This window comes from Agelaius tricolor, unplaced genomic scaffold (assembly GCF_023055355.1).
Source record: "Agelaius tricolor isolate 1412-34295 unplaced genomic scaffold, bAgeTri1.0.p SCAF_1, whole genome shotgun sequence".
Classification (NCBI taxonomy): Eukaryota; Metazoa; Chordata; class Aves; order Passeriformes; family Icteridae; genus Agelaius; species Agelaius tricolor.
This window is the reverse complement of record NW_027269261.1, coordinates 53,648,919-53,665,617: the sequence shown is the minus strand read 5'-3', so window position 1 is coordinate 53,665,617 and position 16,699 is coordinate 53,648,919. Positions and strand designations below refer to the sequence as shown.

The window sequence follows — 16,699 nt, the reverse complement described above, 5'->3', positions numbered from 1 at the left end:
TGCTCCTATCCATTATAGATGTCTATTGCATATCCTCATTTTCTGTTCTGTTTAAAACTGACAAATTTCAAATCTTCATTAGATCAAAGGGAAATCAATTCATCTGGGGGAATGTTTTGTTTTGTTGCATCTCCTGGTACTTTTATCCTTTCCAGCTGTTCCACATTTTCTTCCATTTATCACTTCCCCATGGATAAGGAGGAAAGTTAGATTTGAACTGCAGGAAGTAACATTTCTTTGTTCTCCTTCCTCATTGCTCTCTGTGGCAATAATCCTCTCTCTTAAAACAAGAGTTTTTGCACAGTTTGTTGCACAGTTTTTGTGAGATTAATTTCTTCCTTTTTCTTTCAAAGCCATTTACCTATTTCTAACTTTTTTTGTAATCTGAAAGAATGTTTATTTTAGAGTCTGTATAAGGCTGTTATAGCCAAAGGAAAATGCTAAAGATGATTTAAATGTCCTGGAGTTTTCTAATTGCCGCCCAGAGAGGCAGCCAAATGCAGAGTCTCATCTGCAGAAGTCATGTAACTGTGATTTGACTTTTAAGTAACTTCTCTGTCTCCTTTATGATTTTTCTAATGAGAGAAGCATCCTTGTTTTCATCAGATCTATGAACATACCTTAGGATTTTTGTCCTTGAGCTGATGTGGCAGCTAGTGTCATCTGATGTGGTAAATGGCACATGTTGTCACTTGTAGTTTGTAAATAAACTTGAAGCTTCTTGTGTCATTTTAACAGGTTTTATTTGTGTGGCTTAGAGGGTCTCTAATGCCAATATTCCAGTTTTGTTCATAAACCCACTGCTAGTATTGCTGTGATTTATATGATACTAATAATTTTATCTGAAGCCTAAACAATAGATAGGTAGATTTGTGAATTTTAGTAGATTTGTGTCAAAAGAATACAAGTGTGAAAAGAGAGAAGACATCTTTTTAAAACCCCCAGCACATATATAATTCCCACTGGAAGTTCTGCTATAAACTTCAGAAGTTCCCAATGCTGATAGTGTCCTCTCAGGCCATAAACTGAGAGAGCATCATCTGGAGAACTGCCAGAATCCACAATTAGATTCCACTTTTGGAGATTATGGAACACTCAAGCAAGAGTAAGAATGACACAGACTGAGACACTTTCATCAGAAGCATTGCAGTTTGTGCATGACAAAAAAGTTCTCCAAAGAGCAAGGTAGTAAATCTGAGAAAGGAGAGGTTTCTGGGAAGTCAGGGAAGATGTGGGATGGGAGACCAGTAGTATATGAGACAGAATGTCAAGTAAGGACAAAAAACCTCCTGCCAAATGGAAGCATGAGCATAAATCACTTGTATGCAGATTTATAAATGCAAAATCCACAATGATGGTCACCCATGACATCATCACTAGAAAGACAGTGGCCATGGAAACTTTTTTTTTTGGTGGAAGTTTTTACTGTGTGAATATTAAATGTGAAAAGAATCAAAATACAGATGGTGGGAATGATGGCCTCAAGTCTAAATATTCTGAAACAGAAAATGTTGCATACTAAGAGCAATTCCCATTCCATAAGAAAATATCTTCATTTATTCAAAGAAAATAATAATAAAAAGATAATTAAAAAAAAAATAATAGCCTCATAGAAAGATTGCTGGCATCTCTGAAGTTATAAGCAAGCCAATGAAGAAAATATCCTAGATGTGCATCTGGATAGGTCTGAAAGATTAAAACATGGAATTAATGAAGATAAATCAATATTTATGATGTGCCAAAAGCTGTTGCATTAATCTACTATGTGTGGATTCCTGAGTGCAAGACACAAAGTTGAAAACAATTTCATCAAAAGAAAAGATGATTAAAATTATTTTGACAACTGATGATGTCAACTCATCAGTCTTTAAATTGGATCTCTACATTCTTTTGGAAGAATTCTAGTGTGGCATGCAACTGAGAAGTAATCAGCTAAAGAAATTCAAAGAACAAGATGTACAATGAAATTTGTTCTGAAGATTTTTATGTTAGGCAATAATTATATGAATGAGTTAGTAATCATACAGTGCAACTGACAGCCATGATTTAACTGATTAACTTTAAGATAACTCATGAAGAGTTAGTAAGTATGACTTCAAAATATCAGGTGGGTGTTAAAATCTTGCTAGAAAAGTTTGAGGGCACAGTGGTGTGAATGAGGCAGATGCTGTTAATCCATTTACTGCTCAGCCAATTTCCTCTCTGATGTTGGTAAAATATTAAAGTCTGCAAAGTTTGGGAAGAACATCATGATACTGGGAGGAATTGCTTTAGACATAATTCAGCTGCATAGTAACATCAAAACTAGACATCCAAGTAGAAAAATAAGATGTTTTCAAGGACCAACAGAAAGAATGGAGTTGGAAAGTACTTGGGAAAGGACACTGGACGAATTTCCTAGGAAAAATATGAATTGTTGTACAACATAGAGTTTAAGGATTCCCTGGGTATTACTGAGGCACTGGCAACACTGGATTGTTACAGGTGTGATTCCTGCTGATATCATCATCTCTGTAACTACAGAATGAATTTTATCCAAAGAATGAAGTGATAGCTAAGTGTTGGCACAATCAGGCCATTAGCACTAACCAAGTGAAGCTGCAAAATTCATGGAATGTTTCATATTTCCAAAAGATGGCAGAAGAAAGAGAAAGGTTCAGATTGATGCAACAGAGGGTGCAAAGCATGTGCTCATTTCAAGAACAGAACTGTGGAAATTAGGAGAACATATAACTGTGTGGCAATGGAAAAAGGTTTTTAATCCCATCAGCAGCCCAATCCTCATCAAATTTATGGCAAAACAGCTACAATTACCACTGAAGACTTACTTGTACTTGAACTTAGCCTGGGATGTGGCAATTTTCTATCTTAGCCAGAACATCTTCTTAGCCGATGATTGAAGTACAAGCCTGGACAAGATTCACAGGCATCTGTGAAGTCAAATGCTCCCCTGAGGCTGATGTTTGTGGATCTGAAACAGATCTGAAGCCTCTGTGTCTTGTTTGGGTTGTTAACACTGCTGGGAGTGGGGAAATGTTGGGAGGCAGAAAGCTCATGCAGGTGTAGTACCAAGATCAGATGCCTTTGAAACACAGGTGAGGTGCAATCCTGTGGTGGGCAGTACTTGGTGTCCCTTGGTTTCTTGTACTGGCCTTTCTTCCAGAAGGGTGAAGTAGGTCCCCGCTGTCCATGGGCTGTGTAAAGTTACACTGGAATTTGGAGGCAGTTCCCACAGTGCAAACCTCTCACTCAGTCCTGTAAGGTGTGGCCAAGCAAGTGGCACCCAGAAGAAGGTGGACAGGGAGTGGATGTTTGGATCCTCCCCACCATGGCTGCCTGTCACAGTTATTGTCAGGTGTGGAGTCTGTGCTCACTGTATATGTCAAAATCGGTAATGCTGCTGCTTGAACAAAGAGCTGCAAACTGCAGCCCTCTGCAGGTGCAAACTGCAACTCTTTGCCTAACAGAAGATCAAAATAAATACTGAATAATAGCATAATTTCATTGAGATTTTTAAACAATACAGGGGAATTACTTTGTTTGAAATAGAATCTTACAAGTGTGTTATCGTTTATAAACATGTTAAGGTAAAATACTGTGTTGTCTGTTTAGGATGCTTTTAAATAGTAAATGAATATAATTCTAATTATATAAATTATCAATTTTTTTTACTGATAAACATGTGAAGCTTAAATGTTACAATGCATAAAATATATTGCCAACAGACAGGGCACCATGTTAAAAAGCTTAATCGTTACTTTGAAACTACCAAAGGCTGTAGGATCTGAAAAAAAATCTGGCAACACAGATGTCTTCAAAAGCATTATTAAAGCGAGCTTCTTCAAATGACTCCAGCATCTGAATTTTCTGACCTTGGTTCATTGACTCTGTGAGCTGAATGCTGCTCCCAGGAGCTTCACACACAGCAAGCTCACCAAGTTAGCTGCATATTCCCCCCAGGTGCTTCCTCACAATGACTTTTCTAATGCAGTGACACAGAGAAGCCCTCTAACTACAGTTATCTGTGCTTGACTCAGAGTGATTGAATAAGCCAGCTTTTCAGCTCGACAGTGTTGCATTCTAATAGCTTCCCTTTTATTGCCTTGTTCTTTATTTCCCTGGATGTACTCATCGAGCCAATCAAAAAGGACAAAAAAATCAAAATAAAACCAACTTCAACACAACACTTTGGCTTTCCAGCTGTGTTACACTGAGCATACCAGAGAGCCTCAAAGGAATTTGATCTATTGGTGATGGTTAGGGTGGAGGGGGCAGGAAGGGTGGGCAGGGGCTTTTCATGACACCACAAGAATGAAGAGAAAACATCCACAAAGCAAACAGCAGTTCCTGAGGTGCACCTGTGGTAGGAACAGGAAGGCAGGACTGTTCACCCTAATTCATTGGGCCTGCATGAATTCATTGAGAGGGGAAATTTCCTGTGGAGCAGGTGATGAACAAAGATACAGACTGCACCAGTAGAGACTGAACATAACCTTTGGAAAGCCAGAGATCAGAGAACTGCAGGCTGCAGGAGTGTCTTATAGTATGTCACAAAAATAAAGTGACATAAATCCTTGCTGCAACAGAAGTTACATGGGACTGCAAAGCAGTGGGTTTCAGCAACCTAGCAGGAGGAATACTCATTGTAATTCCCTGAGGGACCAGACAGTACACCCACAGGCAGCCAAAAGAGACAGCTTGGATCATCAAAGAATTTTGAGTCTTGAGAGCAGTGCTGAGATGTGAGAAAGCAAATTGTTATGCTGGATTGCTCATGCAATTGCTTACAGATGCAACAAGGAGTACCCAGGACATGGATTTGGTATAAACTGAGATCCAAAGAACTGTAATTTTAATACTTCTCAACTCTCTCTTGTGGACAGCAATAACTGGGTGGAATCCTACTATAGCTTGAAACATACTGTACAGTCCCCTAATTAAATGTTTCTAAAGAGATTCCTTTCTCACATAAGAAAAGTATAGAGGCATTAGGCAGTGTATCAAGAGATTCAAAGTTCTGGAGCCAATTCTGCAGTTTTAGCTCTAAAGAAAATCATCTCTCTCCAAAGTACATGAGGTACAAAGTACATGAGCTAACTTTGAGAAAAAATGTGGGAGTCTACCAGCTCTACTTTGTCACCCTGAGCGATGCAAGATGGTATCACACACTCCTTACTGTGGGAGAACATATTGCTAGACTTGAGCACAGTTAACTCCTTCCTTCCCTTTATGCTCAAATACATGGGTAAATCAAGCACAAAAATCAAGTCTTCTGCCAAACTCATTCCTCAGTATAGTTAATGACTTGCAGTAGTAACCAGAGCTGATCTGGGTCAGTTCATCCTGTTTCAATCTTTTTTGAAGAGTTGAGACTGGACTAGTGTTACATCAAGAGTGGCACAGAGCAGGCTGAAGAGAATTCCAGCCAACTGGTAGGCAGTTTTCATGTATTTTATACAGTCTGATATATTCTAGGAGCCTGACAAAATGCTTAGCTAACAATATTTGAAAAAGAATATAGACAGCAGGAAGTAGACCAGCCATGTGGGCAAAATAAGATTATACTGGAGTCAGTTGAAAACTGGAACATAAGGATGTAAACCTTGAGAAAATAGTTTTATGTTATTCTGGAGGAAAAAAGAGTTCTTATTCCACCGTGTCCTTTGACACTATTATTTGAGGTTATTACCTCAATGTGTAGATAAAATTTCATTCACAGGGCATTTGATAAAATAGTGCCTGGGGTTTCAATAAAGAAATTGGCAATAGCTCGTGCGAATGAGGTGGGCTTTAAATGGATTGTGAATAAAACTAGGGATCTTACAAAGTAGTCTGCAATGTGGAATCCTTGCTGAGTGCAGCGTTTCTGGTGGGATTTTGCAGAGACAAGTGCTAGATCTGACAGTAAAGAGGGCTCAAAAGCAGATACAGCACTGCGGTTGATCAAATCTGTATGTGGCATAAAACTGCCAGAAAGACAAATAGCACTAAGGACAAGGTAGTAAAACGTGGCTGAAAAAATGCATTTTTAATGCAGGCAAATGCAAAGCTATGCATTTAGGAGCAAGGAACATGGCCATGTCTCCAAAATCAGTAATGTAGCTCTAAGAGCTGTGGAACTGATTGGAGGCACGGGTTAAAGCAGGCATCTCAGTAGGGGAAGTTAGCAATCCTGAGATCTTCCTGCAAAAAGAGCTAGCACAATCCTCAAATCTGTAAGTAGGGCAGTGGGAGGAGGGAATTGATTTTCCCTGATAAAATACTGGGTCTGCTACTGCTGGCCAGGCTTCTAAGCTGTCTTACAAGAAGGGAGAGTGTTGAAAAACTATAGTTCAAAAACGGAAGAAAATGCCTCGCAGCAAGAGATCTGTCTGCTTAGCTTATTTCAGAGAAAAGTGTAATTAAGTAGTTCTCACTATCTTAAAAAACTTAACTGAATTAAAATACTGGTATCAAAAGGCACTTTAATTTAGCAGGAAAAGGCACAACAAGCAGTAATGTCTGGGGGCTGGAGCCAAGTACAAAAAGAAGCAAGACACACTTAATGATGAAAATTGTTAACATTGGAACAAGCTCAAAGAAGCCATGGATTCTCCATTCTATGAAGTGTTCCAAACAAGGCTGCTTCAGTTAGATGAATTTGGATAGATACAGAGGTAAATGTGTGAAACATGCAATGACCAAAGGCAAATTGTCTCCAGAGGAACAGTCAAGGTCTTGGTTCTCCCCTCAGCCAGATGTTGACCTGTCTGGAGTACACTCCTGCTCTTTCACTGTCTGCATGCTCAGTTTTCTTTATTTCCTACAAGGGGAGGAGAAGTGAGGGCCTGAGGATGAGGAGTCCCTGTCTCTTGTGGGCTCGTGACTTAGCCACACATGTTCCCAAGCCTGGGACCTTAGAAATATGCCCAGGTCCTGCAAATTAGCTGTAGTCTTAAATGGCTGAGGAGGATACCCATTTGTTGGTTTGCACAAGAAAAAGCTAATTCATTCCAGTGGGCTGCAAACACGTGCTGAAACCCCTGTATTTTTAAAGTTTTTCCATTACTTTGTAAAAAAAAAAGTAATTTGCTATTTATAAGAGGGTATCTGTATCATCTTTGTAATTCAGAGCAGAAACCCTGACTGGAGAAAGGAGACTCCCAAGCAAAGAATGAGGCCCTCCCCTGGTGATGCTGCCTGTTTCTAGTTAGATCTAGCAGCACCTAGAGGGTCTCACTATTCATTAACGTGTGACTGCGTATGTAGACAATAATCAGCTTCTAAAAGGTGAGAAGTTTTCCAAAATATCTGTCACTTTTCACTATTTCCACAGTCGTTTTAATTGCTTCCCTCGAGATGTACAGACAACAGTTCAGAAAGGGAAGAATGGTAAACAATGGAAAAACTCCATGTAACCTCCTATGAGAATAATGACATACTCTATGTGGAGCAGGGGGAGCTGCAGGGCTGGGTCCTGCGGGAAGGGGCCAGCGCTGCCCTGCAGGATGGGGACAGCTTCAAATTGGACCCAGCACAGGACACAGCTGAGCACACAAGGGCACAGCTGGTGGCACCTCTGTGGAAACATATTTAAGTTAGGGCACAGGCAAGAGGAGGGGATAAAAAGACTGGGAAGCAGCAGAGGAATGAGAGGAATAGCAGATTTGTCTTTACAAACAAGCTGTGGTTCTGCTGGTGGGTAAAACTAGCTCTGGGAGATAAACAATGGGAAGGATTCCACTGATTGATGAATGGAAAAAGATATTTGCCTTTACAAATAAACTTTAGGTTTTCTGATAAATGAAATCAAACATTGAAAGATGAAAGAAACAATGGGGAAAAAAAAAACCCTAAATTCTGCAAGAATTAAAAATTAAAAGGAGGGTGATACATTAGAGGGAAATCTTTGGTATCAGGCATTTTGGGAAGTCTGTACCTCTTAAGTACCTCAGCCAATGGGGAAAGAGAAGGGAAATGCAGCCGGGAAATTGGGATAAAAAGGGAAGCTGCCAAAGTCCTCCAAAAATTTGAGAGACCCCAGGGGAATGCCCCATAGCCTCTCCCTTCATTCAAATAAAGTAAAAGGACTCCTCTGTCTTCTTTTTGGACATAAACCTCTGATGTTTGTGGATTAATTTTCCTAACAGGAACACCAAGGGTTGGAGGAGGAGGAGGTGTGCTCTGTTGTGGGGTAGGCCCCCCCTTCCCCAAAAGTCTGTTTGTTGTTATCCAAATCAGTGCCCAAACATTTATCTCAATCGACAATAAATTAAGTTAATTTCCCTGAGTAAAGTCTAGTTTTCTCCCAACAGTAATTGGGAATTGATCTCCCTGTCTTTATCTCTACTCATGAGCTTGTTTACTCTGGTCCTTTTTATTTTCTCCCCTATCCAGCTGGTTTCAGGGAAGGGAGTAGGAGTGAGCAAGCAATTGGGTGGGAGTTTTACTGCTCATCCAGGGTCAACCTGCCACACATTTTTAGTCTGAGATGATAAAATTTGCATGGTTATTAGTCAATTCTAATTATTCTTGAGAGATAAGACTGTTTCTCACAAGAGACATGAATTTCAAAGGAAGAGTAATAGGCATCTCAAAATCAAAACAAAGGTGTTCTGCCTAAAATAGGCATAGTAAAAGTGCTGGATGTGTCATTACATGTATTTTCTCAAACACTGTGAAACTTTTTAGAAAAATACATTTATGTAGTTTGAACATAGTGTTTAAAATTTTCTTTGAAATACGCCTGCAGCAATATGCTGTGTGAGAACTGAAAAGTAAACATGGTGATCTATTTAGTGGACTAAGATAACTAAAATACAAGTCACTGCAGTTAAAAATATGCAGTTGGTCTAAAGTCTTCACTAGTTGTTATCTAGATATCACAAGTTGTTGAGTTTTTATTTCCCTTAGTCATATTCCTTTCAATACCAGTGGGATATTTAAATTAATAAATGCCACTGGTAATTATTATTCCAAGTGCAATTGGCATTTGAAAGCCAATAATCAGAGTGATACACCGTATAAAATGTTAATTTATATATAGGACAGGCAATCTAGTTATGCTCCCATTTCACTCTTCCCATTGCTCTCAACGTGACAGTCGAGAGAAAAGCAGCCCAGCAAGAGAAAAGCAATCCCAACCCAAGAGGGACACAGAGCATGAACAGGTGTGATCAGCGTTCCTCTTTGTCTTCCTTGAAATCACCTCACAAGAGGTTTCTCTTCAATTTTGATCAAAAGAGATTTTAAATCTTATTTTATTTTCTCGTTCTCACATCTCTTCAAAGCAGGATGGAAGCAGGGAAGATTCATCTCCAAAGAGACAGGGAGAGAGTGCTGAGTGTTTCTTGCTGCTGCTGTGAGGGTCAGGACTGCCAGCTGCAGCCCACTGTGAGGATCTTTATTCCTCCCAGCGATGACAAGAGCAGCTGCAGCTCCAAAGCTGCTGTCAGCTCAGAGACGATTTGTTATGGGTGATCTGTCCCAGCTGGGCTGTCCCAGCTGGGCTGTCCCAGCTGTGCTTCTGTGCCACCTCTTCAAATAAAGGAGAAGCTTTGCATTACAGTGAACACTGCCCTCCTGCCGAGCAACGTCACCCTGCTGTCCCCAGCAGGCACAGCAAGGGCTGCGTGACAACAGCTGAGTCACGTCATCCTCACATCGCTGCTTAGCTGTGACAAAGCAGTCTTCTGGCAGGAGAAGGCAGTCAAGCCATGATGGCCTGGGGCAAGGCAAGGGTTATTCTCTTCCAGAGTTAAGGCAGCAGTGAATAACAGGGCAGGTGGCCCAAAGTCACAAGTTTTCTGTGGGGCTCAGTATGGTTTCTATTCTGCGGTTTGGGGATTCTCAGTGACAATGCCCATATGTGGTGAGACTCAGGGGCATAAATGAAGCTGTGTAACAGCAGCACAGGTTCTCTTATCTTGGCAGTCACTGCAGGTGTGTGCTTGTTTCTGTATCATCTCATGTACCCATCCTTAATTCCACATGGAAGGAAAAAGGCAGTTGCTCCTTTCAGCCAGCAGCTGCCACTACTGTCTTTCTCTGTCTCAAAACAGTTTTGAGGGAGAAAGTGTTTGTTAAGTTGGAGGACTTCTGTTTGTTTGAAGGGTTTGTTCCTTTACTGAAATAAAAAAAAAAAAAGGGGAAAGAAGGGGACTTGGGCTGGCAGCATTTATTCCTTTAACTTCTCAGCACCAGCTGCTATTGCTTCTGAAAGAGTCCAGAGTAATAACCCTGGTGCTTTTCCATTGATTGCTAGGCTTTGTATTTAACCACTACCACAATATAATACATGTGGCTGATGCTGCAAAAGGCTCACTATACACAGGGGGGAAATGAGAAGGGGGACTTCTGATAAGCTCCACCCTCAAAAATAAACTCTTTCCACGTTCTGTGATATGATGCAGTGCAGATGTTGATTACATCTTAGTCTTAGACTCTTGGGGCTTTTCTCTCCCTCATGAATCCCAGAAGTACTCAGGGGATGAATTCAGTTCCAAATGCTTAAATTCTAACTGAGATTTGTAAGACTCTCAGCAGTACTTTAGACTGGTTTGTTCTTCGATGTGGTTTGATGCTACCTCTCTTTTATCATGTGCTGTGAAAATCAGTAAAATCAGGCTGACACAGAAGGTGCTGTGCTTGGATAGATGAGCTGGTGCACCCTGAAATGAGTGGGGTAAGTCATGCCCAGTGCTGGTTATCTGCTGGTGACTCTTGCACCTTTTTTGCAAAGCTGTCTATGAAACCTTGGCCTCCCTTTGCTTTTACTTAATTTATGCTTCCTACAGAACCAAACACATTTCTGTGCCAGCCCAGTGCTGCGACACCACTGGACAGGAAAGATGGACAGCCAATCATGGGAGAAGAATGATCTGTTAGGTCTGCAAGGCTGGGGTAAGTGAGCAGCAAGCTGAAATGTTCCATTCATCAGATATCAGATCTTCACAAAAGAAAATAGATTGGTAGTTTAATAGAAGTGTCTGTTCAATATTAAAAATATGTTTTAATGCTTCTCTTGTTTACTAAAATAAGGAAACCTGAAACTTCTTTGACAAAAAGGTTTGGATGCAAGCTAATTTATTTTTTTTTAGCTTAAAAGTGTTACTTAGGAATTGCACACAACCCTGAGTACTGCTTATTTTTTCAATGCATTGAAGTGTTGTGGAGATTCAAAATGCATTCTTGACTTCCTTAGAGTCTTTTGAGTGTTTATATGGACCACAATGTGAATATACAGTTGCTTGTGTCTTCCCACAAGTTTTGCTATTCACAAGCCTAATTTTAATCCTATAATATCTGGTATTTGTTGGTTGAAACACTGTCTGTTTTCTTTTTTTTTGATAGCAGAAGTTGGTGGGTTAATATGTGGTCAATGCTAACAGCTTCTCTGTGAATAACCTGCCAGCCTTCCATGGAAGGTGTGGAACTCTCCCATGGCATTTGAGGTGTAGAGAGACAAACACCATTGGAAGCCAGCCTGCGTAATGTTCAGCACAACAAAGAACAATTGTGTGTCTGGAATGATGCTGTTCTGGACTCTCAAAAAATTAACAAACCGACCAAAAAGCCCTTTGTCTCTGACTTAAATGTGCATGTGGCTTTTATCTGCTGCTATGTCTTCTCAAGCTTAGAAATATTCACAGGTAGGAAATAGAAATTCTTGGTCAGAGATGAACCTTCCTTTCTCGCCCACCTGCTGGGGAAGATGAGTTGTCTGTCTCTCTCCCACTGAGCCACCAGGAGTAACCTCTTGCCAGCACACATTTGTGAGAGATCAATTTAAGTAAAAATGCCTGTTCCAGTCTTGGTATATGATAAAATACAGACTAAGGCAAGGCTGGCAAATAACCCAGCCCAGCTTCCTGAATGTCAACAGGGAATACATTTACATGAGAGGAGCAGTACAGAAGACTGATATTTATACCTTCTAGTCACAATGATTGCATATCAAGAGTAACGGAATTTTTGCTTTTAATATGGATATCATCTGCCATTAGTTGGTAGAAATTAAGGCTTCAACTGATTGAATAATTTAAACAAGTTTAAATGTGAATTTGTTTATGAAGGAAAGTTTAATATGAATGAAGCTAACATGGCACTCTGTAAACTGACTAGAGTTCAGTTCAGAGGTTCTAGATTTAGACAGTGTAAACAGCATCATTCTTAGTTTTGGACCATTTACAGTGTCATGACCATGAAAAGTGGATTTAGCACAGGGTTTCATTTACATACCTGCTACGCTGGGGAAAAGAAGCAATAAAAATCAGGGCATTTATTTTACATAGAGCTGGTATGCTTTTGAGAACAAAACAGTTTTATTCAAAAAATAAAAGAAAAAATAAAAGAGATATTTTTAGCAGAAGTAATGCGAGCTCGTTGCTTACTTCCCGGCACCGGCCGCCCCTCTCCGTGGTGCTGAAGCGGCTCCCGGCGCCCCCGAGGGTGCGCGCCGTGCGCGGAGGGCCCGCCCTGCATCCTCCGCCCCTGCATCCCCTGCTGCTGCTGCATCCCCCATTCTTGCATCCTTCCTCCCTGCATCCCCCGCCCCTGCATCGGTGGTCCCTGCATTCGGCCCCTTCCCTGCATCCCCCTTCCCTGCATCCCCCGCTCCCGCATCCGCTCCCCCCCGCATCCGCCGCCGCCGCTGCGGCTCCAGCGCCGCCCCCGCCGCGCAGCGCCGGGCGGGCTCCGGCGGGGCTCCATGGCGGAGCGCGGGGCCTGAGGCGGCGGCGCGGGCGGCATGGAGGCGGATTTCGCCGCCTTCGGGAGCCCGCTGTGCGGCGAGGTCAAGCGCTTCTGCCGGCGGGTGCGGGAGACGTACCGGGAGATCCAGGAGGACCTGACGCCCTACAAGGATGATCGCTACTACCGGTACTGCCGGGCGCGGCTCCGCCGGAATCGGGGCCGAGCGGGGGGCGAGCGGGGGGTCGGTACCGGGCATCACACGGGGAGCCCGCGGCTGAGCCGCCGGGAGCGGCCGCCCGGCCTCGGGGCTGCTCCAGGCGAGCGCCCGGATCCCGCAGCCCGGCGGCCCCGCCGCTCCGCCCGGGAGATGTGCTCTGGCAGAGCCCCCCGATCAGACAGCCCCACGCCTCTCTTCCTGCCCTCACCTGTTAACACCCACATACAGGCAATTTCCATCTGCGTCCCTCCGTGCTACCACTTTTCCACTGTCGTAGCAAGCAAGGATGTGTTCTATAGGCAGCCGCGAAACAATCCTGGAACAGGGTAAGAATAGATTAGGAAAATGAGAGTGGTTGGCAAAGGTTGAGGTCAGAAGGGACAGATACACTGCCTGGGCTACACCTACACTTCTTCAGAGCCTTGCCTTGTCTGCTGTTTCCGTGACTGACCAGTGATGGCTGGAGAGATGGATGGTTTGAGATTACACAAGGCTAGGAAGGGCTCCAAGGGTGTTGGGCACCTCGGTTATAAATGAAAGGAATTTTTGAATTGGAGGAAATTTCCAAAAAAGTAGAATGAACATCAGGAGAAACAGGTGCCAGGAACTATGCAGAGAATGGATGCTGTTCAGCTACGCAAATACAAGTTGGGGAACAGCTATATGACATTTTTGTCTTAAAAGGGTATAGAAATTGCAATCTTTTATAAAATAGCCTCTTTTTGCCAGGAAAGTCTTAGATCTTGGATGCTGTCCTAAGACAGAGGGAAAGATAAGGTACTGTGTAAGGTCTCTTTCAGCTCTATTTTACTGTGCTTCTGCACAGTAGCCCAGCTGTTCTGCTTAAGTCATTTGACTTCAGAATGTGGTTTTTCCCAGTGAAGGGGCAGGTGGTCCATTAGATTGAGTTTGTCTCATTATTCACAACATCAAAGACTACAGAGTCACAGAGCTTGGAAACACAGCCAGCTTGGCAGAGTCTAGTAAAACCATGGTCTTTCCTGGCAAAACAGTGGCTCCTTACACTTGAGCATGGTGTGAGAAGCCACGGGAGGTGATAAGGAGTGATGGCAATGTACCTGTGTGCATCTGGCAGCGCAATGAGGAATATTGGCACTAGAATGGAGAAAGAGGGGAGGCATTAACTTGTTGAATTAACAAATAAGAGGTGCTGGGAGACACATTTGTTCAGATTTATTTCCAAAAGAATCCTGAGATCTCCAAGATAAACTATTATTAATTCATTTTTATGACCTTAAGAGTGTATGGAGGGACTTTCTGCATTGAGAAGAAAAGTTGCTACCTCAGTGAATCAAATGAGCTTGCAGCGTTAGTGCTAGATTGCCCTTTCTTCAGTGACAATACCCCCAAGAGGTATCAGCTGCTGGTCATCTAGAATGAAATGGAGTAATACTGGACTCTTAGCATGGAAATAATACTTCCTGACTTACAAGTCATGCTAGTAATTCCCTGCATTCCCAAGATCTTAACCTAAGTGACCTGGTGTAAAGCGAGTTACTGCCACTGCATACCTGCTGTTCTGGCGAGTGCTTCCCTTCAGCACCGTGGGTGGATGCAGCAATGGCATCTTGCTTTTTAGATTCCTGGTGTGAAGCAGGGTTCCTTGATGCTACCATGCATTCTTCTTACAGGCAACTCCCACTTACAGGAAGGAGAATTAGATTTTTAATCCTCTTGTCCCTCTTTGTTTTACTCAGGATGTTTGGTCAGGTTCTAAATGAGCCCACTCTGAGATGTAATGTAGAGACTTTACTGCTCTGACAGCAGTTGACAACTCCCCTGCTTCTCTAAGGCATTTTGAGTAGACTATTGGTATGAAAACACCTTAGTATCAATGTTACTAAGACACATTTTTATCTCTTTGACATACTAACAGTGAGATACCAAAGCTTACCAGGAGATACCAGGCTTCCCAATCAGCTGACAGATATTCTTCAGCGGGAATTTCATAACTTTATCACCTAGCTGGTGTTGAAGAATTCAGCTTGCTGGAAACATTTTTATAGGAATTGAAGAGCAGGAGGGTGGCCAAATTGTGGTCTGACATCAGAGTTGCATAACTGCAACAAGGCATTCCTGAAAAATCAATTTGTAGGTTAATGAACATGTCCCACTGGCCAATCAGCTTATGCAGGGAACCACAGTGTTGATGCTGAATTTAGTAATAATACCCAGAGACTGAGATAAATGTCCTTCAATCTGCCCTGCTTTACACAAGGGATAAATTTTAAACTCCTATCATGTAATAATATGACATTTTGTACATCAAAAGGAAAAGACTCTGTATAGGACATCACGAAAAGTATTTTTTAACTTGCAGCTTTAATTAATGCTTGATGTTACACAGATAATCTTCAAACCATGTGGGAAAATTTCATTGACTGTGGTTCTGCTCCTCTGGCAAAAAGACCTGAGAAGACCACATCATTTGACTCAGCAACAAAAAGAAGCTGTTCATTTTTCCTTAGAGAACTGGTACCTGTGTGCTTCTGAGGAGAAACCTGAAGTTGCTAAAGAAGGCTCTTGTGATAAAATATACATTTCTTCAGACCAATATACGTCTTCTACCAGGACTAAAGTGGAAGTCTGTGAGAAGCCATGGGGTCAACAAGACCTTGTTGGACATCTGCAAATTCCTGGAAGGTTCATGCTGCCTTCAGCCTTGAACCAGTCAGGATCTTCAGGCTGCTTTGAGCACAGCTGGTACCCTTCTCTTGTTCTTTCAGGGTCCTGGCAATTGGAAGAACCTGAATGACCCCAATGGGAAGTGTATAGCTAAGGCTTGAAGTATGGAAGTATAGAAGGCTTATAGAAGCTTATACTTCCATAGAAGTATAGAAGTATATAGAAGGTTTGAAACAGAGAGAGGAGGATGAGACTAACACTGTAGCTTCATGATCGCTTCAAGCTGCCATAAGCTGGCTTTGTGGCTGGAAAAAGCCATCCTAGCTCTCATTTCTGCTCTTTCCTCATCTGCCCACAATTAATCCTTTATCTGCACACTGACTGAGCAAACGATTCCTAAGTGACCTTTAACTCAGATGATTTCCATTATTTGATTCACCAGTCCACTGCACTAACATGAGTGCTGGCAAAATTGAAAGAGCTCCAGCTAGAGAGAGACTGGGTTTCACCTGTTGTCACTGAAGCTGTGACTCTGTAGCTGTGAGCCATGAAAGTGTAAACTGGCCATGAAAGTACAGCTTTAGTGCTGAGGTGTTCAGTTTAAGTAGAATCCCAGCTGAGTGAGCATTCAGCCTCCTGTTGATAGCTCAGTCTGCCTTCTCTTGCAAGCCTCATTCATCACACACTGTCCAGCTCCTACAACCAATGAGGCAGACAGCAGCTTCTTGCACTATTTCATCCTAGAGCAGGTCAGACAAGGCACTCAGTGGCATCTTCTTGGAAGAAGCAGACTGACTGACTCTGTGAAGAGAGAGGAGTTTCACAGTGTCTTCCCTCCGAGTGTTTAGGTTGTGAACTCAGTGCCAAAATTTTCACAAAAAATAGCATGAAATGTACGTGTTTACAGTGTATTCACAACCCTTTGTAAGTTGGCAGATAGCAAAGAGAAATGTGGTCCCATGGCCAATTGAAGTGAGCTGGATTTCAAGCTCTGCCACCCACACAGTTCTCCAAGTGACTTTTGGCAAGGCTCAGTCTCTCTGTGCTTAAAGTTTCCTACCTATCCAATGAAAAAAACATAGTTTTGGTTTGAGGATAATAAATTCACATTAGTGGGACACCTGAGTGCCAGAGTCCTTGGAACAGCTCCGTTGTGAGCACATA

At 42.3% G+C, this 16,699-nt stretch overlaps 1 protein-coding gene across 2 annotated transcripts in view; it reads left to right on the top strand.

Moving 5' to 3' along the window:
- The first annotated feature begins 12,449 nt into the window (after positions 1-12,449).
- Positions 12,450-16,699, top strand: part of TMEM181 (transmembrane protein 181) — a 33,823-nt gene continuing 29,573 nt past the window's right edge. Inside the window, exon 1 of one of the 2 annotated variants that reach the window (XM_071434581.1) lies at positions 12,450-12,858. In XM_071434581.1, coding sequence (XP_071290682.1) covers positions 12,728-12,858 — 131 coding nt within the window. In that variant the 5' untranslated portion in view covers positions 12,450-12,727. The remainder of the gene's footprint in view (positions 12,859-16,699) is intronic. The other variant, XM_071434572.1, reaches the window with a different exon arrangement.